This window comes from Cygnus olor, chromosome 7, assembly GCF_009769625.2.
Source record: "Cygnus olor isolate bCygOlo1 chromosome 7, bCygOlo1.pri.v2, whole genome shotgun sequence".
NCBI classification, from domain to species: Eukaryota; Metazoa; Chordata; class Aves; order Anseriformes; family Anatidae; genus Cygnus; species Cygnus olor.
In genome coordinates this window covers 34,525,793-34,553,787 of record NC_049175.1, presented here as the reverse complement: position 1 = coordinate 34,553,787, position 27,995 = coordinate 34,525,793, and the positions used below count along the sequence as shown (strand labels likewise).

General features: G+C 43.5%; 2 protein-coding genes across 6 annotated transcripts; one reads left to right on the top strand and one right to left on the bottom strand.

Annotated features, from left to right (window-relative positions):
- Window positions 1-172: 172 nt before the first annotated feature.
- Window positions 173-18,489, bottom strand: ABRAXAS2 (abraxas 2, BRISC complex subunit). 5 transcript variants are annotated; one of them, XM_040563936.1, is made up of 10 exons: window positions 18,352-18,489; window positions 17,672-17,762; window positions 14,636-14,672; window positions 12,023-12,089; window positions 9,368-9,558; window positions 8,694-8,813; window positions 7,973-8,057; window positions 5,793-5,907; window positions 2,567-2,674; window positions 173-2,482 (listed from the first exon to the last, which is right to left on the bottom strand). In XM_040563936.1, the coding sequence occupies exons 1-10, from the start codon at window positions 18,421-18,423 to the stop codon at window positions 2,016-2,018; spliced, it is 1,353 nt and encodes a 450-aa protein (XP_040419870.1). In that variant the 5' UTR covers window positions 18,424-18,489; the 3' UTR covers window positions 173-2,015. The 5 variants fall into 5 exon arrangements, with proteins under 5 accessions (XP_040419870.1, XP_040419871.1, XP_040419873.1 ...); XM_040563937.1 differs by lacking the exon at window positions 2,567-2,674; XM_040563939.1 differs by lacking the exons at window positions 12,023-12,089; window positions 18,352-18,489 and adding an exon at window positions 17,925-17,946.
- A 1,836-nt stretch (window positions 18,490-20,325) lies between these two features.
- On the top strand, window positions 20,326-27,165 carry EEF1AKMT2 (EEF1A lysine methyltransferase 2). Its single transcript, XM_040564196.1, has 6 exons — window positions 20,326-20,418; window positions 20,657-20,722; window positions 21,243-21,357; window positions 24,965-25,072; window positions 25,976-26,192; window positions 26,997-27,165. Exons 1-6 carry the CDS (start codon window positions 20,363-20,365, stop codon window positions 27,092-27,094), a joined length of 660 nt encoding a protein of 219 aa, XP_040420130.1. The 5' UTR covers window positions 20,326-20,362; the 3' UTR covers window positions 27,095-27,165.
- Window positions 27,166-27,995: the final 830 nt, after the last annotated feature.

Below are 27,995 nucleotides of genomic sequence, written 5' to 3'. Positions count from 1 at the left end.
AAACACCTACGTGTTACACGTAAGAGCATGCAGAACAGACATTTTTTGTTATTAAGAGATTCCAAAACCCAATCTTCGTACCAACGTAATCCCATGAATGTGACAGCGCAACCTCTTCTCCCTTCAGTCAACCCCCCCTCTGCAAACAGACGAACGAGATTGAACAAGTCATCCATTTCAAGCTGTTTTTCTGTATTCTGGTGAATTATTTCATCGACATAGAGCCTGACAAATATTAAAATATAAATTACAGGATTAAATAAGATTTTATTGTCACATTTAACTGCTTTGTCAGAGATGTACATTTTGCAGGTTTCTGTGCAGAATAAAAATAAAACTGTAGTTGCCATCTTGTCAATTCTGATTTTGACACACACACACGTCTAGCACACCTGGACTACACACAGGTGCTTGCAGATAGCCAGCGGTAAAACCAGAACAAGTTCTCCGTTAAATGGATTGCAACACTCAAAGACAAAATGCAACAGTTTAAGGCTAACGAGAATAATGTAAAATAGTTAAAGCAGACCACGAGATGTTTAAAGGTGGAAACACTCGATAGGAGAGAGGCAATTTTAACACTTCCTTCTTCCAAAGCCATTTTGCTTAATTTAGTACAGGTAAAGAGAGGCTGATGAACAGACCTTTGCCTACGTATACAGTGCAGGCTGAAATCTGAGTCCTTTCCAAATCTGATACATTTAAGCTTTCAAGCAACTGCTTTGTTCTTCTGGGTAGAAACCAAAGAAGTGGTTATTCACACCTAAAAGTGAAAAACGCTTAAGATATCCTCATCTTAAACTGTGTATTTTCTCATTTACAGACCAGGGATAAAAGTCCAATAATACAAACCTTTTAGTGGCACCATTTCACATATTTTGGGCAATGTTAGTATACAAGCAGTAATTAAATAAAAAAATAAGTGCATCCAAACATGAAATTCTCTAAACATACCACACTTCATGTATCCCAAATGGCAATTTTCGGATGAGCGCTGTAATTCAAATCAAAATAATCATTTACACATTCCATCCAGAGAAAAGAGGTAATAAACCCAGGGGACTCTCCAAACAACCTTCTCCTACCCCGTCCCCTATTTATTACATAAAATAACTCATACAGAAGTGTAAATCCAATATTCAGATGCAAGTAAAATGCAAGAAGCAGTTTCTGATGTTTGCAATTTGCAGACTCCAAAGTCCAATCACGGCGGAATTTACTGCTTCCGTCAGTCATTTACTCCTGTGCGTGCACTTTGCATTCACACTAAAATAACAAACGAGACAATGAATGAGGCTAGCGTGGCATAAAGTCATTGTAAACCCAGCAAAACCAGAATAATATTTATGACATTCGTTTGGATGATTTTAGCGGTCATCCCACCCCCCCCAACACCCTTTACAGAAGAAAAGGCAACCGTCATTTTAAGTGATACACACATTCTGCTAGTAGAAAAGTTGAAACAAACCCCTTCTCTGTTGAAAGAGCATGCCGATAGAAGGTAGACCACATCTGTTTCCGTCAGGCTCCTCAGAATTAGCAACATTTCTTTGCTCGCAAAGGCCAATTTGGCTTACCAGAGAAAGCTATTTTGAAGGCGGCTGATATACTTTTCCCTTTCAAAAATTAAAATTCAAGGCATGATAGTGCAAGAGGTAAGTTTTGATCTGAGAACATTATCTGTAGACTAACTGTGCTTAGTTACTACAACCCAATTTATTGTCTTAAAGAAAATACGGCAACGAAAGCTACAAGGTTTCTATAAATTTCATTTTGCCTAAATTTACCGGTACATCCATGAACCTCATCAGTATTAGTACAACTTGATTATCCTAATGATTTCGTTATAAAACTTGCAAAATGTATCACAAGGTGAATAAACCCTCTAGTGCAAGTCTTCTACATCGCGTGCGCAGTAATCCTGTGTAGTTCATTTCCTCCAGGTTAAATCCCCAAAATCTCTCTGTAACGATTATGAAAAAAAGAACAGTGTCATGTTGATTTTTTCCCCCCTATCAAATCTGAGAAGTTTGAGTGTTCCTGGAATCACCGTCAGGGTGTGCTGAAGGTCGGGAATCCCTCGTCTGTGAGTATTCGCTGTCAGACGACTCCGTGGGTTCGAGCAAGTTTTCGTAATCACTGTCTTCTGACTCGTCAACATTGTCACCAACCGCTCTTTGGGAAGATGGCATGGATGCTCCGTTACCCGAATATTTCAATCCTGCGTTTGTCGAAACGTAACTGGAAGAACCTACTGCTTGAGGCCGGGGCATGAAAGCATTGCTTTCTAGGAGACCGTGACCGACAGTACTTTCTTGAGTGGTCGCGCTGAAATCGGAATACGGCGGGGGAGGATCGGAGACATCTGAATCTTCCAGCGTGCAGCCTTCCACAGCGAATCCAGTGTAGGACATTCGCGGAACAAACATGGGCTCCAGGTTATCTGTTGGCATTTGCCTGCTTAAAATTGCTTGCTGCAGTCCTATAAAAGGAAAGAAAATTGGTGTACTTAATGCTTCCATAAAGTATGTTGCAAAGTAACCTGTATTTGATCTAAATTCCATACCCCTAGCACAGGGATCCCCAGCCAGGGCTCTGGCACTGGTGTAGCCCTGGTGAGGGGTGCTGTTCCCTGCACCTGGCGAAGCTGGATCCAGTCGCTGACATCTGGTCCCTGTGAAGAGCCACACAACAGGCAAACCCACCACGCCCATGTTCTCTGATTTATTTAAGTAACGGCACAGTTAGACAGCTGCTACCAATAGCCTTGTCCGCTAAGGGCAGGGTCTCCCTCCCGCTCACGTTATTTTAACAGACAAAGCAACGCCAAAAGCCGCAGACGTGTCCCGCCTGTAAGGATTTCACAGTGCCTCAACGTTTCATAGTGAACCGAGAGTAACATAAGCAGCATGGGGATTAAAAAAAGCTGAAAAGCTGCTCAAAGAACAATTACAATGGTTAACAGCCACCCTGGGAAGGTGCAGGAAGATGGAGCCCCCACAGCTCTGCGCTGGAGCTGTTCCTGCATTACAACCTAAACGATGGGATTTAATCAGCACACACTTATTAAAGTTATAGGTGGCACTGTGCTAGTAATGGCTGCAAGTGTAACAGCATCAGGACAGGAATTTCAAAACGATCTTAACACGAGATGGCTTGCAAAGTGATTTTAAGACGACCTGCATAGGAACGATGGACTGCACGGACTGCAGAATGAGGAGCAGATGCGTCCTGCAGAACAGAAACCGAGGTTTACCCTTGATTCATTTATGTAAACTACAAATATCAACGTGCATTACATGTGCCCAGCTGTTGAGATCCAGGTAAATACTATTTTAGTACCTACTGTAATGGTGAAGACTACAATTGGTACACTGCATCTAATTTTAGACACTGCATGTTGAGAAACATGGAACAAGTAGAGAAACCCCACCAAAAAAGGGAGTTTTTAGTGGTCTGGGTACCAAACCTAAGAGGAAGGACTGAAATAACTTGGATAATTAGAAGAGACTGAGGAAACTGCTTAAGCCTTCAAATATACATAAGAGGGTACCACGGAGAGATAATGAGAAAGCAGTTTAAGTTAGTAGTTAAGTTAATTGTACATTAGACATGAGGAAAAACTTCCTTGCAGTAAGACTTGTTAGGCACTGGGATAGACTTCAGGTTTTGATTGGTGTTTAACCAGTTACTAGCCTCCAACAATCTGTCAGAATGGACACCGGAATATTTAAGGCTGCCTTGCAGCCAGGTGACAGACAAAATGCTGTCTGTTCTACTCACCATCCACCGCACTTCTAGAAAAAAGCAAAAATCAAAGCTGAATAGTTCCCTTAATCAGGCCGAGACCTCTCTTGCCTAACTAGAAGGGCATACTCCCCTCAAGCGTACAACGAACCGCCCCCTAGAACACTGACAAACTAATTCTGGTGATCTGCCAAATAAAGACTCTACCAAGTTTAATGCTCCAGTGTTGGAGACAAAACTCATCAACCAAAAAAAATAACAACAAGCTTTCACACAACACTACCACAGGAATTTGAATCAAATATTCCCCCTTCCTCCAGCTCTGAGAGTGATTAATTGGAACAACTCACTCACTAAAAACAAGGAAATTCACCCAATATTGAGAAAGCGAGAGAACAGAAGGCTGGCTTCGCTATTTAGCAACTTGCATCTAAAAATATTAGAGATCCAAGCTGCGTGTTTTCTTGTTTCAGCCCTCTCACATGATATTCTGCTCTGGCACACGTTTCCAGTCCAGCATTTCCCATCTCGCTGGTAGTACCCAGGGGCTAGCACTGACTGCTCTTCCTCCTCCACCCCCGTCTCCTGCCATATGGGCTGGGATCAGCTCCAGCCGCACTGAATACCCGTCTCTGCTTCTTGCTAGCTCGCGTAGTAGCAGTTCTCTGCTTGCTTCATCTACAGCCAGGCAGGAAGCAAGAGTGACTCAGGACTCCCGCTGCTTACACCCTTCCGATGGTCTCTAACCCGTGCTCAGCTCTTTACCTTTGAGGTTCGGGGAAGGAAGAAGTCAGAGAAGGGGTGTGACAGATTAAACCTTGATGTAAAATACTCATTTGGTAACTGTACCTCGCTGCCTGGAGGAAAAAAACATCCGATCGGAGCAGCAGAGTGCCCTATTGCACGGTTTGGGTTATTAACCAGTGAAGTGATCTGTCAGCCTCAGCCACAGCTTTACCTAACGTGATTCACAACCAGTAAAAAACACGTTGTAGCTAAAAATACAAAATTTCATTTTCTTATCATTTCAAAACATGGAAAGACAGAGGCAAGGTTTGCTAAAATACATAATTTACTTACGGATTTATTTTTAAACATTATTCCCCATTTGCCTATTTTCTACCCCCTACTTTCAGTCTTCCCTTACACTCACAAATTAAATTAGATTGGCAATGTCTCCTTGGAAACGTCAGGGCTGTTCACAAAACCTATTTACTGCTAACCAAAAGTGTCCTGAAGCCATAGGCAATTTGTAGGGAGGCGGGACGGCGTGGCCACCAGCCCACTACACTCACTCAACAGGCCTGACTGATTCAGAAAATTATGGAGCAGCAAAAAAGATGCTGAACATACACCTATTACTGGCTTTCTTTACCAGTCCTAAATGCACACTATGAAAACTTGTACTATTAATACAGAGCCGACTCTAATAAAAATATGGATTTTAATGGGATTTATTTCCACCATGCAAATTTAAAACCCGACTCGGTACAAAACTTGCTATATAGGTGTTCAAAACAAAGCAGAAGAATAATTTCTGTGGAGCCTCACTGGAAAGAGAAGAGCATCATGCCTGTGTTGCCTTGAATAAATCAAAGAATTTATTTGAAAGATAAATTCACAAAAACATTGACAGGTACGGGTCTGTAAACACAGTGCCCTCTTTCTATGCAATACTTCAAAAGGAATCTCTCCAGAGGTCAGGTTTGTTTTTTTTCCATTCCTGGCTTTACTCCACTTTTCCTTTTCTACAACGAATCTTTTCCTGTGTTACTTCCAGAATTAACTTTCCGGTTCTTCCTCCACAGTTCCACCTCTCCTCTTTTTTCCAGTTTGGTAACACTGGATGACTCCTACAAAAATATTTGCAGGGTACACACTTTCAAAGTTCGGGTAACATTCAACATCAGTCCCTCATACAACCTTCCCAGTGGTTTTTGTTTTGCTATGAGCTATCAGGTGTGCAACTCAAAACAATTCCACAAAGTGTTTTGTCTTCAGAGTATCTTGTTCTGAAACAACAAAATTAAAAGAAGGTAACTTACTTATTTTTTGTTCCTTTTCATTTTTTCTTTGTGTGATTTGCCTTTTTAACTTGTTTACATCAGCTTGAAAAGATTCAACAACGCGTTCACTTTTTTCTACATCTATGCAAACTGCCTAGGAGAAAAACAGAAGAAATACTAAGATTTTCCAAAAACAGATGCAAAAACACTTCCACAACAACATCAATAAGCTATCGATGGATGAAAAGCCATTAAAAGCACAAAACTTAGAGCAGTAATCAACTATTTCAGAGCATAAAATTCAACTTGAAGCATTTTCTTTACTGGCTGTTGTTAATTTACAGCTGCTGCACGGTAGGAAAAGCATCTCCAAATAATTCATCGTTACCGTAAGGCATTACATAATAAGACCCAAAGACAGTTACAATTATTTGTTTATTTAATTTTATTTTCAGTTTGAACTCAGAAAGAGCCTACAGTTACTGTTAAGTACACTGTTAGCACAATAACGATACTACGGCGGCATGATCGTAAACCACAGCACGAAGGTGCGTGCTTGTCATGCTAGGCCAAATCTGAATCAGAGTCCGAAACAGTTGATTCAAAAGAAAACTGCCCCAAGTTCTCTCCTGACTGATAACTGAGCAGGGCCCGTGAATTTTCAACAAAATCTCCTTATACTGGTTAAGGAATGAAGATGAAAACTTGGTAAGACGTAAGTTCAAGAACAGTTCTGGACAGTGTGGATTTCTCATTTAATCTAAACATGCTATACGAGATGTTGTTTACATCCTCAGGAAATGAGTACTGGTCATTATCATTAAACACGATCAGCTCTGAAGAACACAACTCTTAAAGCACCGATGAATCTTAAACAGTAAGTCACTAGCGATTTACTGCTTCTTCCCCAAAAGGTTACTATTAACGATCTCATCTACAGATGGAATGGAAATACTACACTTTCAGTTCTCTATCTAATTTTTAAAGTTCATAGTTTAAAAAAGCCACCACACACAGAACTAACTGGTGAATAATGCAAATACAGGCTTCTCAGCTCCTTGACCAAAAAACTTGTAACTTCCAGCCCTGTAACGTTCACTTTAAAGATAAAAGTTCCCCAACTGAGAAACTCCTAAATAAATTTTTCAGCTCTGTAACGATGTACAGGAGGAACATTTACCTGGTAAAACACAACAGAGTCATACTTCTAACAGGCAGGAAGACAACTCCCCGATGATGTCACATTTTCCATTTTTCCAAGACACCGATTCAAACACCAGCAAGAACACAAAAGGCTGTATGTGCTCTTGGCAAAAACGCATTGAAGAGCAATGCCATTAGCTAACGCGAGAGACATCTGAAAATAAGGCGTCTTCGCGTCTCGTGGAGCCAGCAGGAACGCACTCTGCCTTCCGGAGGCCAGCCACCCACCTTGGCAGGCAGGTTAAGGGGGGCAACTTCCACGGAGAAGCAGCGGTTGCCCTGTACAAGCAGGGCGAGGGGCTGAGACCCCTGCGTTGTTCCCTGCTCTAGGTGCCGAGCAGCAAGGCTAAGCTGGAGCACAGGCACAAACCACCGCAGGGCAGACGTGAGGGGAAAGCCTGGAAATCAACTGTGACTACATCCCAATCAGCAGACGGGTGCGCTCCCGAGGCAGCACAGCTACGCTGCTCTTTGCGCGGACAAGCTGCGAACTGACAAGCTGACATTTAGTAGATTTGACACGCGAGGCCCCCTCGGATGCGTTGCCACGTTTGGAGCAGGATTCACTCAAGCTCTTCGCAAAGCATTCACAAGCTTTAACTACCAGATGGAGCTCTCTGTGCTGCGTGCGACACACCGAGAGACGGGAATCGTTCTGAAGCTCACACAGGCCTTTAAGCCTGTGCAAATCCCCACAGCCTTCGAGAAAGCTTTTCTTCAAGGCATGCTCTTAAGAATTACTAACATCTCCCGGAAATCACTGAGCGTTAAATCACTGACTTGCAAAAGGGAAAGAATCCATGATATCCCCACCAACCACTTTTATTGCAGCCACTGCAAACGCACGTACTGAATAGAAACTGTCACGTTCCACTATCGAAGGCAAACATTTTTGCACAGTTCATGAGAAATGGCTTATGAGCACTAAAAAATTCCATCTCCTGCACTCCTGGTTTAATCAAAAGACAAACAAACGAAGCCACACGCACCGACCAATATTAAGTAAAGGAAGTTACCTGTACTTTTTCCTGAAGTGCATTATAAACCTGATATATAGCCCTGATGTCCTTCATCACTCCATCTTTGTCAAAAAAATCAGTACTACCAAAAAAAAAAAAGCAGAAACCATTAGTTAGAGAAGACAACACAAGTTTCTACCTCATACTGTCCGCGAGTTGCTGGGAAGCAGTCAATTGCTGTATTTCTAAAAGGTATTTTGTTTTATCTTGCCAAAAAAGTACTGTACTCTCAAGAACCAAAATCTGGACAGCAGAGTATTTGACACCAAGGATCCTCCTGGAACAATAAAGTCCCATCTGAATGGGATTAAACTTACGCAGAACTCTTTAAGCGTGTATAATTTCATTGTCAGTCATAAGAGCTACTTTGCATTTACAGCATTTAATTACAACGATCACCATCAAAAAAACAACACAGATACTCCAAATCAGTGTTTCAGTTTTAAAGCAGGCTTGCACAGAGAATTCATTGAAAAAAAAAAATCAAGTTACAATGCTCCAGCCAGAAGGCCTGCAGCACCGACTGCCCATACAGACTCTGCTTTTCTGAGTCGTGCACCGAGTTCCGTTCGTTCTTGTCAAAGATTTGATTCTAAGCAGAAAAAGTGCAGCAGGAACCAACTGTTCCTTCTCCTGCAGAACTAGGTTTTTCCTGCTTGCAATGCATATTCTTACCAGTCTTTGGAAGGGAGAGAAGGTAAATTTGACAAAACCTTACCCGTGTTCCTTAATAACTTTGGCATAATTCTGAGAAGTATTTGGCACTGAAGAAACTTTGTATTCCTGTTGACTAGTGTTGCCTAGATTAGGAATAGCAAGTGATACCCTTTGATTATACCTGTAGAGAAAATATAGAAAGAGTTCTTAGTTATATTACAAGGTATTATTTACAATAGTCTTGACACCATTCCATCTCTTTGATGATCACAGCTCTTCTAATTTCCAAGCTTCTGGATTAAGCGTATTACAAAAGCTGAGAAATGTTAGAAGTTGTGTTCAAAATAAACACACGATAGAGAATTCCCCGGAGATGGATCTACCTTCGTACCTACAGCCATTTTTAATTGTGCCTGCAAACTACCAGAGACAAGACTGGTGAGGCAACATTCATATCTCTTACAAGAAACACGGTACCGTCACCCGATTTCTCTTAAAATATATTTGTCTGAATATTTGAAGATCAAAAAGAACATTCACTCTCCCCAGGATAAATTTATAAATTGCTTGCGCAGGGGAAAAAGAAAGCTGTCATCGCTAACAACTGCACACCAAGATACCGCTTGATAAACAGAAAAACTTGTTTAATAGTGCCAACTTCAAAATAGTTTACAGAGAATAGCGATAAGAAGCAGAAAATAGACAAGGATTGGTTCACATACAGAGATTGTTTACCTTCGGTTTGGTCTAAAAAGCACATATTCTAAAGCATGTGTGGAGTTATTTGCAGTGGAAATGAAGCTGAAGAGAAGGAAGACAAGATCAGGCACTCCAAGAATGTGGGTCAGCTGTTTATGGATGATGTGCTCTCTATAGGACATCTGCTGCTGAGTGTTTCTCCTAAATCTGTACCATCCGATAACGTTCTATAATCGAAGTACAGCAGAAACAAAAACAAAAAACAACAAAATATTGAGAGATACAGATTTACCTTTTGATAATAAGATTGTCAGAGCTATATCATCATATTTATTAGCCAATTCTTGAAATAGCTTTATTACAATAAAATCTGTCTGAATTACTAGGGGTTTAAACCTATTAAATAGTCCAAAAGTGACACATCCTGCTACACACAGCTACTAATTGCTCAGCCTTACTGTGCTACAAACGCTTGTGTCCTCAGTGGTATTTAGGATCCTACTTCCTTTACAGGTTCTCCTTCAGTTGTTTAGTTTTAGCAATAAACCTTGGAGCATCTTCAAAATATTAGACCTGAGCAGTTTTCAAACACAGCAGATTTTTTTCCCCCTGAGTACTTCAACTGCCTGTTCTCTTGTATTGATTTGCAAGACACATTTCCAGTGCTATGCCAACATATTTGCAAATATTTGTCTGTTCATGAGACGTATGGGACTAATCTGCTGTATTGTGTATTTAATTGAGATAGATGCATATGCACAGCAGATAAGACATTCTAATTCAATTATTATTTTGAACACAACATGTATTAAAACCCTTTATTTAATGTAAACTAAACATTTAAATTAAGACAATAATGACAAAGGACTCATCGCTAACAAGCTGTTTTAGGAAGACTCCCAAAAAGAGGCACTATCACGTAACGATGCATTAAGATTGTGTATGCTTGTTGGGAAAGAGCAGATTCTACACATTAAACAATTAAACAACAAAAAAACAGTAAGAAGCATTGGTTTTAACTTCTTATAGTTAAGTCTGTACAATTTAATAACCTGAATGTAATAAAATGTGCTTACTTCGCTAACAAAATGGAACACCAGACCATCATGGTTCCTGGACAGCACTATTTCCTGTTGTTTTTTGGCACTATGACAATTAATGGCATTAAATCTATAATGCTTTAATCCCAGAACATTTGGGAGTTTTTTTTCTTTTTTTTTTTTTCTTCCCAGTTTTGCCTGCTTTCTCACCACAGATAACAGCTCTTGCCAGAGTCTTCCTACAAGGTAGATCCTAACAAAAAAAAATCGGCTGAAAACCAGTGCGAGACAGACATTTTTAAATTACTATTTTTGCCTCGTCTCTGGAAGGAGAATTTAATATGCTCTGCAACATTCTGTAGTCGAGTTACAGAGTTACAGAATTCAGGATCTGAGGCTGGAATCTTACTCCATCACCAGCATAAAGATATATGTCTGTAAATATAGATTCATGCACACAAAGAACATAGGTACTAAGCATAAATACAAAAGCATACACAGGAGAGTTAATTCTGAGAGCATTTGGTAGAAGAGAGAGATAAGAAAAATCATTGCAATGATTAGCGTTGCACAAATTTAGGACTTGCTTCCCCGAAGATCCCTCCTCAGCAATATCCCTGTCTGTACGCGGAAGTCCACGATTCAGGCTGGTAAGGTAACCAGAGAATAAAGACTGCAAATTCGGTGATGCTAAATTCACTCTTACTCAGACCACGGTTGTGGAAGTTACACCTGAGTCACCTGTAGAGGACAGAAATCCCCAACGCCTGACACATCAATGCAGTTCCACAACCAGCTGGAATGACATTGCTTTGCTGCTGCTTTGTAAAAGGAGAAAGAGAAAAAAAAAGTATCGTATTTACCATCCCTACCTTGTAGTTAGCGGACCTCGTGAGCAAAATTCACGAACTAGCAGGCGGCTTTCTGCTAGCTCTAGCAAGAAGGTGACCGGTGGATTCGTTCCACCGTAAGGAACCACACCTTCGGCTCTGCTCTTCAAGGCGTTAAGTCTGTGACAACTTCTGACGTGATCATTTGATAATTTTAACGACAGTGCACTGCCCGTATGAAACTGGATGAGCCGCTGAAAGAGGTTTGATTCTCTTGAGAGAGAATTGGTGAAATTTAATCCGCTTCACGGTAGCTGCGCTAACAACACACGCACGATATAAAGCTACGACAATATCCAACGCATAACTACCTTCTGACAGTATTCCCAGTTTAAAGCTGGCAGTGCAGTAATTGCCATTCCAAGCCTTTATCGTTACAACATTTTTTAGCCTTTTGAAATGAACTTTTCGCAACAGATTTTCAGATCAGCTCCATTTTTTGTTGGTTTCAGCAGCAGCATACACAATCTTTAAGCCACACATTTAGCTCAGAAATTAGACAGAGGACTAATACTGACCCTTCATTTTTGGATACCTGAACTTAAATGCTTTGTATTTCTTCAGGGGATTTAGACACTGCCCCCAGTTTAACGTAAGTACCACAAATCCACAAACTTGTGTAGAGGATAAGCGTTGGATCAGAACATCAGATTTGTAAAAGGAAGTATTTCTTCTAGTTAGCTACCTGTTTTTTCTCAAAACCACTCTTTCTAATTATAGGTTCTTATGACTAGAACAGGAGGAAAAGAGAGAAAACTTACTTTTCTTCGATCTTTAAGAATCCTGTCCAAACTCTCCTCATTAACCTTGCCTGCATAGTCATAAAAGCTTGAACCAAAAAAGGAAAAGAGAAATGTAGGCACACAGTTTACACACGCACATTATACATAATTTATACCCCGAGTGTTTCTCAAACAGATGGCATTCTATACGGCAGAAATCAACCTCTGCAGTTTTACCTTTATCGATATGGGTCAGTATTCACACCACCCACTTCGACATCCAACTTGGGTGCATTTGGAGCCGAGGGTGGCTACAGAGCTAACAGGCAGAGGCAGTTGCTCCCAGAGGGAGAAGCAGAGCCCCTAAGTTAGATGCGTAAGACTTGCTGGTGCGAATACTCTAACCGCTTTTAAGCGACCAGTAATGCAATGGGATATGCCTGCAGTTATTAGTTTGAAAATGCTTCCATTACGCACATTAATTCGATGACTAGCATCTCACCAGCAGCCTCTACAACAAGGGGTACACACATAAATGGACCGGGTCATTTTATTTTGGCCAGCGTTCTGCAAAACCCTGCTTTGATAACGGGAGGTCTACCTGCCAAGGAGGAAAGGAAACCAGGGCCACTTTACATGCAGCTACAGATTAATTCCTTGAGCTCCAGTCCTGCAATTAGACTCACGAGGAGACCCTTGAAGCCAAAACAATTATACCAGGGTCAGCAAGAACACGAAGAAGCATCGTGGTCTTTCCCTGCGGCTCTGCTTACAGGACAGAGGCCCAGGCCCTAATAACTTGTTATTTAGAGGACAATAATTTTAAGAATTCATAAAGCTATCTACACCGATAGGTTTATAAATTCAAATGGATCACACTTCATAACAGAAGGGAAAGCATTTGAAAATAGATTCCTCCTTGACTTACCTGCCAAGCCCTTAGTCTCTGTCAAGAGCTGATATCACTAACACCTAAAGCAGTGCAGGAGAACACTCTGTTTTAGAGGTCTGTGATCTCAGCTCTTGCGTGAGGGGGAAAAAAGCATCCTGGGCTCAGTACTTGGCTGGTAAATGAGGGTGGAAATAAAATTTGGTTTTAAGATGCAAGTTATTTTGGATATTAAGACAACAACTCTTTAGACATCTGAGATACACGTAGTATTTGCATAGTCTTTTCAATTCATGCTCACAGCGTTTGCATATTCGTTTAAGTAGCGGATATCCAATTCTTTCTTTACGACTTGTAAGTAATTTTCTCATGGGACGAGCAACTAGCAGTTCACAGAACGCCTTCATTTGAAAACCGCACAGCCAGAAATCAGTCCTCTGAAAATCCTCACTTCTCATTCAGTTCTGCTCTTTGGTAAAAAGCACTGGAGCCAAGCCTGTTACACTGAACAGCAGCAATTCCCACTTACAAGAACACAGCGCGGAGCAGCCACAGGCCCCCCTAGGCCGGCTACATCTGAGTCAAAGGATAAGGTAGAGTGCCCCCAAACCACACCTGCTACAGCTAAAGGAACAGAGAAACTGGCACCGTGCTCCGATGCTGATAAAGGTCACAGCAACTCTGCGAGGTTCCCCTGTGCTCTGCAGTAAATAAATTCAGCTGTGCTCTTGCGCAGAACGCACGTCAAGAAATAAACTTCTTCCCCTTCCTCCATCGGCTCAGTTGCTAAAAATCAATTTCTGGACTGGGGCGAGACAGTGAACGTGAGCGGTTTTGCTCTGTGCTGCACGAACATCACCGGGAATCGCAAAGAGTCTCCCAGACACTGGGATATTATCTTGATGTGTAGAGTCTCCAGCATATAAATCAGCGGGATAAGAGTACCCTCTGTAATTATCAGATAGCCAATGACAGACTGCAGCTCTTCTCTCTAATGTAGCTAACGTCAATCACAGTATCTAAGGTACTGCGTCTTCTTAATTGGCTGGAAAGCTCTAAATAAAGACGTGAAGAGATTAATTGGGAATTCCTTCTAAAAAGGATTTCTAGAGAGCAATTTAGAAGCTATCACTGTATAACAAATGACGACTATAGAGAAAAGTTACGTGTAATAGACTGAAGCTGCTAAATGGAACGTATTAGGCCTATATTTAATTTTAATTCTGGACTACAGAAGATCAGAGGGCAAAAAGAGCTGGTAAGCCGAAAGCTTTAGAATTACTTGGCGCAAATCAGCACCACTAATGACAAAACAACTCGTTAACCCGGCAAGTTAATAGGGTGAAGGCACACAAGGTGTACTGCGACCCACCAGGCTTCAGCAGAGCCAGCCTAAGACTCCAGTAATTTGGATTGGTTTTGACATTCATCTTAGTTATCGGTGATATTTGATCTAACATCCACCTCCACTGCACGGGGGGGGAAATTAGGAGAGGTAACGAAAGCAGCCAGTACCAGCCACCTCAGCAGCCCCTCTAAACAAAGATTTTGTAGTAAGGCAAGGGATACTAGAACGGTAAACTCATACTCTCATCACCGTGGCTGCTGCAATTTACACGTTTCTGTAATGTCACCAGACGAGTAAACAATGCAAACTGTGCCAGGTGCACCTGAGACGCTAATACCTGTCACCTGTTCAACATATTCACAGCAATACTCACACATTCCACAGCCAGCACAGGAAGACAACAGAAAAAGCTTACCTAAAGAGTTTTGAACAAGGCTCATGGTTATGGATTTCTGCAACAACAAAAAAAGAGAGAGACATATGTCCAACTGCTCGAGATACAGAGACATCAGGCATATCTTGCATAACTCTTCCACATCACGGTTATTGAGCAAACAAGCGTTTGTGTCAGACCCCGGGCTGCCCTTCATGTCTCAGCGACGCTTGATGACACAGCACCATGCCCAGGAAACCAGCTTCTCCTTCTGATCCTCCATTTCACTGAGGGAAATACTTCCACGGGAAGGAAGGCTCACACTTGCTCTGATATACGCAGATACACCCTAGCCTCAGATATATACGTTTTAAATTATTTTACAGTAATAACCTCTTCACAAAGGCATGTTTGTGTTCCGTTTTGAAACACCTTTCCACATTTTACTTGCATTCATACTTTACTTGCATTTTACTTGCATTCATATTCACCGCTGCTGTGATAAAGAGTGTATAAAAAAAAGGCCGGGGGAAGGCATCACTGAAATTTTCTATGCTGGAGTATTTAACCTGGTAAGACAACTAGAATTCAGTAGGAGAAAAGGGCTGAAACACCACTCCAAAATGATTAGCTGCATTTCTGCGTTATATAACAGAATGATAACTTTTTTATTTAAGCCACTGCAATTTTTTCATTAGCGAGGCAGTGATAAACGCTAACGTGCTTATTTAAGCATCAGTGGTTGCAACATGTCAGTAGTCACAGACAAGAGGGAAAAGAGCAGAACTCCAATCCATACCGTCCCCCTAACACCAAGCACGGCTTCCTTTTTGTGGCTTTCAGTACTTCTTTAAAGTTCTCCTCCACTCAGACCTCTTAGCAAACACAGTTGCTCATTCCCACTGCTGTACTCTGATCCCCCAACTTGTCTGAAACCGCATTTGCGGGGCCGAACAGCCCCTGTGTGGCGACACTCTTTCAGCTCCTCTATCAGGATGCGCAGCAGCTCTGTTCAGGCCCTTCCTCCCCGGCGAGCGACCCACCACCTGCCCTTCTGACAGCCACGGCCTGCTCCGACTGCAGCCTCAGCAGCCAGAACTCAGCGCTCCCAGGAGCGGCAGACCCGGCACAGCCGCCTCGCGGCACACTGAGCCGCCGGCACAACAGGGCCCTGAGCATCAGCGGCACGCGCGCCGCCTGAGAAGCCACGTTCCCACCGGCAAGAAGTTTGTGGTGCTGCTCTCAGGCTTTTAAACAATCCAAACTAGAGGAAGTCAGTATCAGCCCCACGTTTCCATCCTTGCCCACAGGAATCCGTGGAGGTGATTCGCTAAACAAGGCCAGTAAATTATTTAATTATTCCAGCCTAGACCAATTCCTTCCAGCAAATGCACTGACCACAGCTACCGACAATATATGCTTGATCCTTGGCTTATTACTTTGACTTTTAAAAAACAGGAAGCAACGAGCCCACTGCTCAGAACGCGTGAGGAACCAGCAATCCAAATTTGAGCTTTACACATTGACTTATTTTACGTAAATACCTTACTTACTTACTATACGCCCACATACACGAGGCCACTGAGCTTTGAGACTACAGAGACATAAAAATGTTAAAACCCATCTGTGACAACTGTGCCGCAAACCTGTCAGTTTCGTTTCAACTTCTGAGCTCTTGGTTCTACTTGTAAGGCTGACCAAGAAATACTGCAGTAAGAATTTGGCAAACAGTAAAAATATCCAGAAGATCTCTGGGGAGAGGGTAATTTCCTTTTTCACAAAACAAAAGGAGAAAGTAACAAAAAAACCAACAAGATCTGAAAAGAGAGTGATTTCTTAACGTTACTGACTCCCGGTTTCTGAAACCAGACCAGGTTGCAGCTGGAAAGTGACATTAAGGTATTACATTGTCATCAGTAACTAGGTCGGATCCCACTGAACAGTCACATCCAGCCTTGCCTGACCAAACAGAGATTTCAGCTGCTTTCCTTCATCCGATACTTTAACAACCATTATATACACGCATGAAAATTCTATCCCCTTACTTTCTGTAATTTATCTCAAAGATTAGTGCAGGTCGCACGATCAATTTACCACCTTTTTTTCTTTAGGAATAACCAGAACAGGAACCTACGTAACCTTCAAGATTCTTGCATACGCAAGCACCGCTATTTAAAAGTGGCAAGTGCCTTCAGATGTACAGTGCTACAGGACTTCGCTTCATAGACCGTTAGTTCATTACAAATCACATTTTGAGAGTCAACTGCAAGATGTTTGCGTTAGCTAAGCTTATAAAGACCCTGGTAAGTTATCTACAATCTATCCCACAAAGCCAAGCACGTACGCGTTTGGGTTTTTAAAGATTCAGATGTATTTCAGCACCAAGTTATATGCACGTATAAAAAAGGCAATTTCTTCCAGGAGCTTCCCAATCTCTCTAAGTCACAGAGAAGCTGTCGCAGGCTTTTAACTCTCTTGTGTATCAAAACATCTGCATCAACCAACAACGCTTAACATCAGGGGCTTGCGTCCTCTGTTACCATCACTTCACTCTGCACAACAAATGAGCTTTACAGCGCTCGTGCTTCTTAGCAATGCATGGTTTGCCAAACATTCCTTGGCAAATAACGTCTCGACAGCTTACAGTGCTACCGCCTACCAGCCAGCCAGCCAAACTCCCCACTAGCAGTTTGGCCCCTTTCAGCATCAGTAAATCAAGCGATGCATTTACCTTAAGTGCATCCCTGTATGCAGGCAGCCATACAAACAGGAAACTCTCTGCAGGGCCAATAAATCGTTTCTCCATTACAAAACTCACGTGACTCAGAATGAACAATCTCTTCTCCACAACAAGAGATGTGGAAAAAGCCCCTCTATGTAGCAAGCGACTGTTACCTTTCCTCACACCTCGGCCACGAACAAAGAGCGCGGCAAACGGTTCAGTGCTGATTTTGAAAGACTGGAAAAATCTTACGGTGGTCTCACAAGTGAAATAGTAATCCCTACTGAATTGTTGCATTGAAAAATGGAAAGCTAGATCGTGCTTCTCACAGAAGGCCTAAAAGTTCTGTTACTTACCAATGACTTGTAGGAATTCAGTGTTGCTGATCTGCGAGTCACTAATGCTAAAGGTCTCTTCTTGTCTTACCTCTCCTAGCAGAAATCCTTCCTGCAATTTCAAGGGGGAAAAAAGCAAAAACACTAAAAATAGAAAAAACACTACATATACTAATTTATTGCAAATTTGTTATCGTTGCATGGAAGATTAAAAGTGAAGTTATAGTTTGAAATATATGGCTGAACTGCAGGTATAACCAGGGATGAGATTTACCAGGGCTGGTTTTCCGACTCACAGCACCGCAGCAATAAGCTGTAGAATAGTAAGATGTTTTCACGTCCAAAAACGCAGATTATGCTGAAGGCTTCCCTCAGGAACACAAGACTTACGGAGGGAAACGGGAACTAAGGAGGGGAGCGCCCTGCCTGCAGCCCCAGCCCCACAGCACCGGGGGGGGTAACGGCGAGGCCCGATGCGAGGCAGGGCACCCCCGGCACCGCCCGGGGGGGCCAGGAGCAGGCAGGGTCCCCCCCGCGGGGCTCCCGGAGCCTCCCTGAGGAGACGGGGCCGGGCCCCGAGCGCCGCCACCCCCGGGCAACCCAAAGCCCGGCCCCTCCCCACCCAACCGGGCCGCAACAAGCGGGGACGCGGGGCCACGGCCACGGCCAGCGGGGTGAGGGCGGCGGTGCCGGGCACGTACGTGGTCTGCGCTGCTGTTGGCGCTGCAGTAGCAGACGGAGCTGAACGTGTAGCCCGAGATGGAAGCCGCCATCTTGGAGACCCCCGCCGCCGCCGCCGCCGCTCCCACAAGGCGCCGCGAGCGCTCCCCGCCCGCCCCGATTCCGGCGGCGGCTTCGCGCGGGGCTGCTGGGAGTTGTAGTTCTCTGTGCGCACACACCGCCTCCCCAGGGATAACCGGCGGGAAAAAGGTCCCTAAGGTCACCACGTCCATCTCCTAACGCTCCAAGGCCACCGCTAAGCCGTGGCCCTAAACCATCTCCAGAGAAGGGCTACGCAGGTTGGAAAAGCCCTCCGAGATCCTCTGGTCCAAGCACCCCCTACCACCAATGTCACCACTGAGCCGTGTCCCCAAGCACCACGTCCAACCCCTCCTTGAACACCCCCAGGGACGGTGATGCCACCACCTCCCTGGGCAACCCGTCCCAACGCCTGACTGCTCTTTCTGAGGAGAAATGTCTCCCCGTTTCCAACCTGAACCTCCCCTGGCACAACTTGAGGCCATGCCCTCTAGTCCTATCGCTAGTTACTTGTGGGAACAGGCCGACCCCAGCTCCCCACACCTTCCTTTCTGGTTGTTCGAGAGAGCAATAAGGTCTCCCCTGAGCCTCCTCTTCCCCAGACTGAACAACCCCAGTGCCCTCAGCCGCTCCTCACAGGACTTGTGTCCCAGGCCCTTCACTGGCTTCGTAGCCCTTCTCTTGACATGCTCCAGGGCCTCGATGTCCTTCTTGTGGTGAGGGACCCAAAGCTGAACACAGCACTTGAGGTGCGGCCTCACCAGAGCAGAGCATAGGGGACGATCACCTCCCTGCTCCTGCTGGCTGCACCATCCCTGATACAAGCCAGGATGCCGTTTTGCGCAGTAGTTAAGTGCCCCTGGCAGCTGTTGACTGTGTGGTGGTACAAAACATGAACACAAGAAGCAGCACAGGAACTGAACGAGGGGAGCTGTGTTTTTTCACTCATATCAGTTTGACTTTTCAGTTTCAGCATTCAACTCTCTACTCTCTAATGTTTTTCACTCACTTGGCCTGCGGGATTCTTCTGGAAAACGCTACGCTCTTTGTGCTTTGCAAAGAAAAATGTTTTGCCTCTGATTTGCAAGCAGCTTCCTGTTGGCAGCGTCCTGTGATGTTCAGAGCTTCACAAATATCTGCTGATTTCACCCCAGCCCAGATATTTCCCAGCACAGATCATCTGGCAGCGGGGCGGCCTGTGTACACTCCCGTTGGCTGCCTCTCGTGCCAGGATTAGTATTGGTTGCAAATAGATTGCAGAATTAAGATATCTTGGAAAAAGTCTGATGAAAGGAAACAAATTTGTGAATAAATAACGAAAACAGAAAAAATCAGCACTGGAGAAAACAGCATTAAGAACTTGACGGTTATATTTTACATGTTACGCTGTCATGGAAAGTCAACGCAACATGAATCAGTGTTACCTCAATAAAATTCTTATCAAGTGTATGTAATGGCTGCAGGATAAGAATAATGCAATTACTATGGATCTGTAAGTACCGTGGTGTGGTCACACTGGAAACACGTGGATGAAGCAGATTCCCTTTCCCCACCTAGGATACCTAGTGTTTATATTAACAGCCGTAGCTGTTCATAACTTCAGATCCTCTCCACCAGCGGACCAAAAGAAATAGAACAAGCCTTCCTTTTGCACATTGCCCTGATTTGAGGCGGTCGATATGGGTTAAGACGATGACAATCGGGCCATTTGGAGCTGTGCTGCTCCCGAGGACAAACCTATTGATGGGATTAAGTCACACACTTTGATAGGATGGTAAAGCATGGCAATGAGGAGCCAGCAGCGGGACGAAAGCCTGCCTTGAAAAGCGGCAGAAGAGGCAAGAAAGAGCCCCGGGCTGGCGACTTTCACCGGTGGCCGCGGTTCGTGCCCGGCTCCCGGTCCTCCGCTCCGCCAGGGCGGCGGCCGCGGCGGCCCGGCTCGGTGGTGGCGGCATGGCGGGCGGCGGGGGGCCGGCCTTCGGGCCCTCGGCCCTGGGCACCAGGCCGCAGTGAGTGCGGGCAGGGCCGCGATATGGGCAGGGATCGGGACCGGGATCGGGGTCGGGATGGGGAAAGGGTCGGGACCGGGGAGCAGCCGGGGCAGCCCGCGGGGGTGCCCTCCCCGCTCGCAAAGCCTTCGTGTCGGTTGTGGAGCGGGGACGAAGCGGCCCCGTGATGCCTCCTTCCTCTCCTCCTTTTCCCCGATTTCCCAGTGTTAATCGCAATTTCTTCTCCTTCCCCATCTAGCTGGGATGCTGCGTACGACAGAGAGCTGCGGTTTTTTCAGGACACTGGAGACGCCGGGGAAATTTGGTAAATAACTAACTGCACCGGAGCGCGCCCCGTACCGCTGTTGGTAATGGGGGTTGCAAAAGGGCACCCCGCAGTTTGGTTACGGGGTTAGTGAATAGTTCTGGGGGTTGGCAAAATGGTAGCAAATTTTAAATCTTTAAATAATCTTGAAGCCACCCGTACCTCTCCTGCCCGGTTTTGCAATGTAAATTTATAGGATGCACTTAGATAACTGTCATTGCACAGAAGGTGAGCTGGGACTCGCCGTGTGTTTTACTCATAAACGTTCATTTTGTCACTGAGCTCAGATTTAAGTTGGCAAATTGGCAGTGCTGTCTTCATTTTTTTATATTTGGAGGGCTTCACCTTCCAGAGTTGGGGTTTCTCTGAGTTGTAAGGCCGTTTGATTCACTTACACTTAAAGCAAATACAGAATATGAGTTATGTTGGTTGCTGCCTGAATGCTTCAGTAAGAGGTGCTTTGAAGAAGCCTTTTGTATGTCTTTGCTGTCGTGATTACCTGAGCCTTTGTTCCTAATAGGTTTGGAGAAGAAAGCATGGTTCGCATAATCAGATGGTTGGAAAAACAGAAGGTCCCCCATGACAGCTCTGTGCTTGACATTGGAACTGGGAATGGTGTTTTACTGATTGAGTTGGTTGGTATATTGCAAAGTTTGTGCGCTTGATACAAAATCAATGCTCAGAACACTGTAGTTTTAAGTACAGTTCTCACAAGTGACATTAGAAATCATGGCCAGCTGTAACTTACATGAAAGACAAGAAGCAGGCAGCCTAAACTAAGACCGGTGTTCTGTGTTTTCCATCAGCAGAACACTGGTTACTGTGCATGAGGTCTTACATTGTCATTTGGTTTAAGAGGACAAGTGAAAATACTTCACAGTTGTTGATAGGCCTTAAAGAACATTCTGTGACAAAAACAAGTCAGAATTGCAAGTGGCTGGCAGACAGCCTGTTGAACTTAGATATGTAACTCATTGAACCAGCAGTGCCATTGGGGTTTTTTAAAGTATGAACATATAGCATGAGCAATAAAGAACAACAGGTATGTTGTTCTAGTGCACACCTAGAACATATAAGTCCTTGTTCTTAATGGAAATACATATTTTTTCACTAGATTTGCTTAAACTTCTAGTTTCTTGATACTACCTGGATTGTCAGTACTTCAGTCTTCAAAGTTTACAACGTTTCTTTAAATCAATCAGCCTGAATATTCCTTATTTTAACTTTACCTTTCTGTCTTAGTACACCTAAAAATGCTTTTCTTCCCATTGTTGTGTAAAACACCCACAGATAAAGAAAGTTGATTAACACCTTTTGTCCACACTTAATTCTGATAATAGTACTCATTATTGATGTAAAAAATGGTCAAAATCAAGGTGTCTAAATACTTTAAAAGGTTGGTAACAGTTCTTTTCAAGAAGCTTCATCTCTGTCAGGATGAAAACCCCTTACCACATGTGTTCTGCAGTATTACAACATTGTTGTTGTAGAGTGATACAAGATGTTTCGGAACTGCAGTATTCTTTCCAAGTTTTGATTGAGTCCTTTGCTATAATATTAAAGGAGGCTGGTGAAGAAGGGAGCTTTCTTGCTGCAGTAGTTTATATTGTTCTACATTCTCCATTTGCTCCATTAGTTACTGCAGAAATTGCAGTGGTTGGAAATCAAAGTCAGGTTTATAATGCTTTTTTTTTTTTCTTAACATGAACTTTGATTTTAGAAGAATTTAAAGCCTTCATGGGGACTGAGACTGCCACACTGAAGCATAGGATAAGTCTTATTGTCAAAAGTAGAAATTGCACATCTCATTAAGAGAAATAATTTTTGAAGCCTAATAAGTTTTAAGTGCAATGATAGTTCTTTCACTGTTGAAACACCCAATAGAAAAATCTTCATATTTATAAGACTTCTATATTGGCATCACTTATAAATCTGAAATTGATTTTCATTCTGTAGTAAGAAAACAACGGCCTGTTAGCTTTTAAAAACTATTAAGCTGTCCCGAGAGCACCTCCCATACGTAAAGCACCTCAAAATACTCTTGACTGCTTTAACAGAAGGTTTTCAGTCCAGTTTCCATTTGAAAAGTGTCTTCAAAAATTACCTTGTTTATTGTTTCTAAATAATTCAGGATCTCAGTTGCTGAGTTGATGTAAAATTTTTTTTTTTGTTAGCTGCTAGGCTTTGAACATCAAATTAGGCCTCTTGGCAGGCAAGTAGAACACGTCTGCCATTGGAGCTGGACTTGCCAATGTCATAGAAATGGCAATACTGCAGAAGGCAGTCAGACTTCAGTCGTGAACTCTTTGTAGCAGCTCACTGAAAGGTAGCTGCTGAGGGCATGTGTTATTCTAAGGAACAGGAAGGAACTTAAAACACAGCTCGTTGGGAATACTGGACCCCAGCATACCATTAACAGTAAATAATAGTACATGGGAGTATACCAAGAAAATTGCCCTTAAATGCAGCGAGGTCTAGATGAGGCTTTGTCAGTTCCAACGCGGAATGTTGCACAAAAAGGAGGTGAAAGAGCCATCTGGCTGTGAAATGTTGCTGCCACATGGAGCTCAGACCTCCTAAGTTTTCCGAGGACTGTGGGGGCCAAAATACTGACAAACTTCTGTGAGTGAAGGGTTTTCACTGCCCAAGTGCGGGTGTCTGCCATGCAACACCAGAAGCCCAAACACAGTGCAGCGCTGCTAACATTGCAAGCTGCCTTCTGCTATTTAAGCAGCTTTTCCAGGAAGTGGCAGAAGCGTGCTTGTAAATAACCACCTTCAGGACACGAGGAGTCCAATTCCAGAGCGCGGTGCGGTCATGTTTGGCGCTTGACTGAATGATCCCTTCCTGTCCGTAGGGAGTCAGGCCGTACAGGTTTAGCAGCATTTAAGGCTGTTTATCCTTCAACTTTCCTTCTCTGCCCCAGAGACTGTAGGAGCGAATGGAAACTCCCTGCAGTGACTCAAGCTCTTCGCTCCCAAACAGAGGAGCTGTTGTGGAAACTACTCTTCCACCCCCAAGCCTTCAGCGCAGGCATCTCAGGAAGCTTGGTTCGCTCTTGGAGCTCTGGGGAGGAACGTGGGCAGAAGCCCGAGCAATACGCTGTTCTTCATCAAATGCAAACAACATGGTCTTTGTGTCTAGCTGAAATTAGCCCTCAATTAAGAACAGCTGGCTAGCACTACGCTCACACGGACTGAGGGAGGAAGGACTTCAGAAAAAATGTAGTTTTCCCTGCTGTTGAGGTATCAGCCTTTGGAATAAGTAGGTAGGCAGCGTTTTGCTTAACACTAGTTAAATTCCATGTATTGTTCAAAAAACCAAACCCAAGCCATCCCCCTCCTCCTCCCTCTGCTGTTACTGCCTGCAGCTGGCCATAAGATCATAGCTCTTCCTGTTAGCTTTGGATCCGGCCAGACCGACTGGCGCACGTGAGGCCAGATCTGCTCGCTTCAGCTGCTCCGACCGAGGAGTGGAAACGTGTCACCACCCCCCTCCCACGTGCCCAGCTCCGGCTGATGCCCGGTGCGCGAGCCCATCTGCGTTGCAAAAGGGTTGCTAGGATCTCGTTGCCTGACTTGGGCGAACTGGGTTGTCGTTATCTAGTTCAGAGTTAGACTAGCAGAAAGTCTCTATGCTCTTGTACGTGTGCTTCATGACCTGCCTGAAAATTGCTGATACAAAGACCTCAGTGCAGTGCAAATAATTGCATTCAGATAGACGTTAGCATGAGAAATTAGAAAAAGTAAGTTTTTTACAGTGGTTTTCTGTACTAATAAAATGCACTGCATATTTTGGCTCTTACCATTTAGGTTATAAACCAAATAATTGCTCAACCTCATATGTTGTGCAAGTGTTAAAGAGGTTTTCTTATTGTGAAGCATCTGGCATTGGCACATGTTCTCATCACTGAAAATTCCTCGTTTCTAGGTTACTTTTGGTGCAGATAAGAGCCTGTTCCCCACCAGGGTGTTTCTTTTCACAGTTCTGCTCAGTTTTCCACTTGTTGACATAAACCAGCTTTCAGTCAACAATGCTTTTGATGAGGTATCAGGCAGAATGGAGTTACTGCAGTTCATTCCCTTGGCTGTTTAGCTCTGGTGGTGATAACAGGAATAAAAATGAGTACATTTTTTTTTCCCTGTCATTAAGATGAGGAGAGGTTGGATTATAGTTGGGGAATATACCTGTTGAACACAAAATTTGCTAGCACACTGATTAAGATTCTCTGCTTCTGCCTAGGCAAAAACTGGCTACACTAACCTCACCGGGATTGATTACTCACCTTCTGCAATAAAACTTTCAGAAAAAGTAAGGGAGAAGGAAGGGATGTCTAACATTAAATTACAGGTAAGTGTTGAGAGAAACTTTATTAAGGAAAGAGAAAGCAATTGACCCCGAGGTTAAATGGCCTACTTGATATTCAAATGCACTCAGTGTAATATAATAATGATGTGTTTTGAAATTCATTTGTGTTTTATACCTCTTGAGAGAACTCTAACCAAATAAATCTGTACTTCCGAGAAGATTTGTGTTCTGTTTGTCTTGTTTGTAACAGTCATCAGGACTAGAAATATTTCCCTGCCTCTAGCGGGGCGGATGGCCATTTGAGAAGTTCTGTCTTTTAGCTGATACATTCCGAATTTCAGATTTGAGATAGAAAATTAAATCCTTATGTGAAGGAATGCCTACCAGTAGCTATGCAGCAGGAAGTTTGAGAGGCCCTGCCTGAGCAGGGCTGGGAGCAGATGACCTCCAGAGGTCCCTTCCAGCCTCTGCCATTCTGTGATCCCGTGGCTGCCCTTCACACCGAGCACTGTCTGCTGTGCTCTTTTCCCCTCCAGCTCTGTACCTGTAGGGTGTTTCTGTTCTTGTACCTCCGTTGTGATCTCTTTGTGGCAGGCACTGTCTTGTCCTCTGTGTTTGTGCGCAGCACGCAGTGCCTAGGAAACCAGGGATCAAAGTACAAATGAGGATTTAAAGAATGAACTTCCAAATGCGTTAGCTTGAGTTTTAGATGAATAGGTATATATGTGGGCTTTGTAGCAAAGAGATTACTACGTCTGTAATGTATATAATGCCTGATGTAGAGAAAAAAGAAGCTGATGTGTAACTGAAAAGCCTTTGAGTTACCCTTTCCTAAGCATACCGATCGTCAGGTTTGAGGCTTTTTACTTTAAAGCATTGGTTTGCATTAAAAATTCAGGAGTTCTTCGGTAAAGATCGTCTCACAGTTGCAGACTTCTGGTTTAGGTGGAAGACTTCCTGGCTCCATCAGCTGAGCTGTCAGGATTTCAGATCTGTATTGACAAGGGGACTTTTGATGCCATAAGCCTTAATCCTGATAACGCGGTTGGGAAGAGGAAGCAGTACGTGAGATCTCTCCGCAGCGTATTGAAACCAGAGGGCTTCTTCCTCATAACGTCTTGCAACTGGACCAAGGAGGAGCTGTTGGATGAGTTCAGAGAAGGTAAGCAGTTGAACAGAACCGTCTGCCAACGTATTTATGGTTGTTCGGGGATGCGGTAGGTAAATTTTAATGTCTGTCTATTTACTTCGTTAGATAAGACAAGGTGGCAGTAAAAAGACTAGTAAATGCCTTAGCCTATCCTCACTATGTTTTCTTCAACAAGTACAGCTTCTACATTTGCCGATGCCAATCTGTCAAGCGAGCACAGGTTTTGTTATGCCCTGGAGAACAAGGATTTCAGTCTAGTTACATGGGAAAGGAGAGAATTCTGTACCCATGGGATTGGTTTTTTTTATTTCTCTTTTGGCTCTTTATTGACAGGTCCAGTTCACCCATCCGACTGATTCTGAAATTACCCATATTTAGGGGAACTGGCAAGTCTGTGACTGTGACCTTTTATGTCACCCCCTCAGTCACCTTTCTGATCCTCTCTGAAGGGGGTTGTTTTTTTTATTTGTTTGTTTTTATATGCTGGTTAGCTCCTGAATCTCATGCCTGAGGCTTGAAACTCCAGGACTGTGGATCTAAAACAACCATGCCTCCTGGGGAACTAAAATTACTGGCAAGTAACCATCTTTTCTGCCATTAATTTGTGTGATTCAGCCATCTAAGGTTTTTATTATCCATGGAAGGTTTTCAGCTGTGTAAAGCAGCAGTGCAGTGTAACAATACGGTCCTATAAACTTGCAAAGTAACTGCCCTGCAAGTTTTCCAGACAAATAAAGAATGGTTCGCAAAGGGTTATCCAAGAGGAGAATGAAACGACTTCCTTCTTACAAAAGCATTTTAATTTCTGTCTGGCAGGATTTGAAATTCTGGAGGAGCTGCCAACACCCAAGTTTTGCTTTGGAGGAAGAATTGGAAACAGCGTAACAGCATTGGTTTTCCAAAGAAAAAAGTGAGGCCATCCATCTTGGGCAAATTAGATTAGCTGAGAAAAGTCTGAACTTTAAAGTAAACCTGACAAAAACCCTCAGACATGTGTGTAAATAAATGTTATTTGAGTACACAGTAAAATACTATGTATGGAACTCCAAGGGGCTATAAAACATTGCCCTAGAAACATTTCAGCTTTGCATAACTTGCCTGTAAATTTTGTCCTTGCTACAACCTCACTTGTTTTAGGGAAGCTGTGAGTTTGTGTGAGACAAATAAGGCATGCCGAATCTGAAGACCACTATAGCCACACGATGTTTGCATTTGGAACATAAAGATTAGCTAGTATTTAATTTCAGTATTGGTTAGCAGTAACCAATAGCAAAGGTATTCTACAAGGTAAAAATCTCATTCCTCTGTTGTGGTGTAATTGGGAACAAACTTTTCAGGTGTAGGTGCTGTGTCTTTTTTTCTTAGGTAAACATGGATATAACTGTTAAAGAGGGAAAGGAATATAGAAGCTGTAGCTGGTGCAAAAAGAAGGACCAGTCAGTGCTTTAAATTCAGAATTTTGGAAGTTCTCAGGCTCAGCATAGTTCTGTCTCCACCGACTCCTTTCCCGTAGAGGCAGACTATTGAGTGTTTTTAAAAATCTCTCTTGCAGGAATGTCTGCATGCTTTGTCGGTTATTTCCACTGATCCCATAAATATATAAAGACGTGATGTTATAATCTCACTAGCCTGTGACATATGTCTCTTTCATTATTAATTTGCCATACAAAAATGTCGTAAAAGCCAACGATGACAGCAGTGGGAGCAAGGACATGTGACTTGGGAAGAGGAGAGGGGTGCCATCGGGATGTGTAGGGAAGGGATCAGGAAAGCCACGGCACAGATGGAACTGATCTAGTGGGAGGTGTCCCTGCC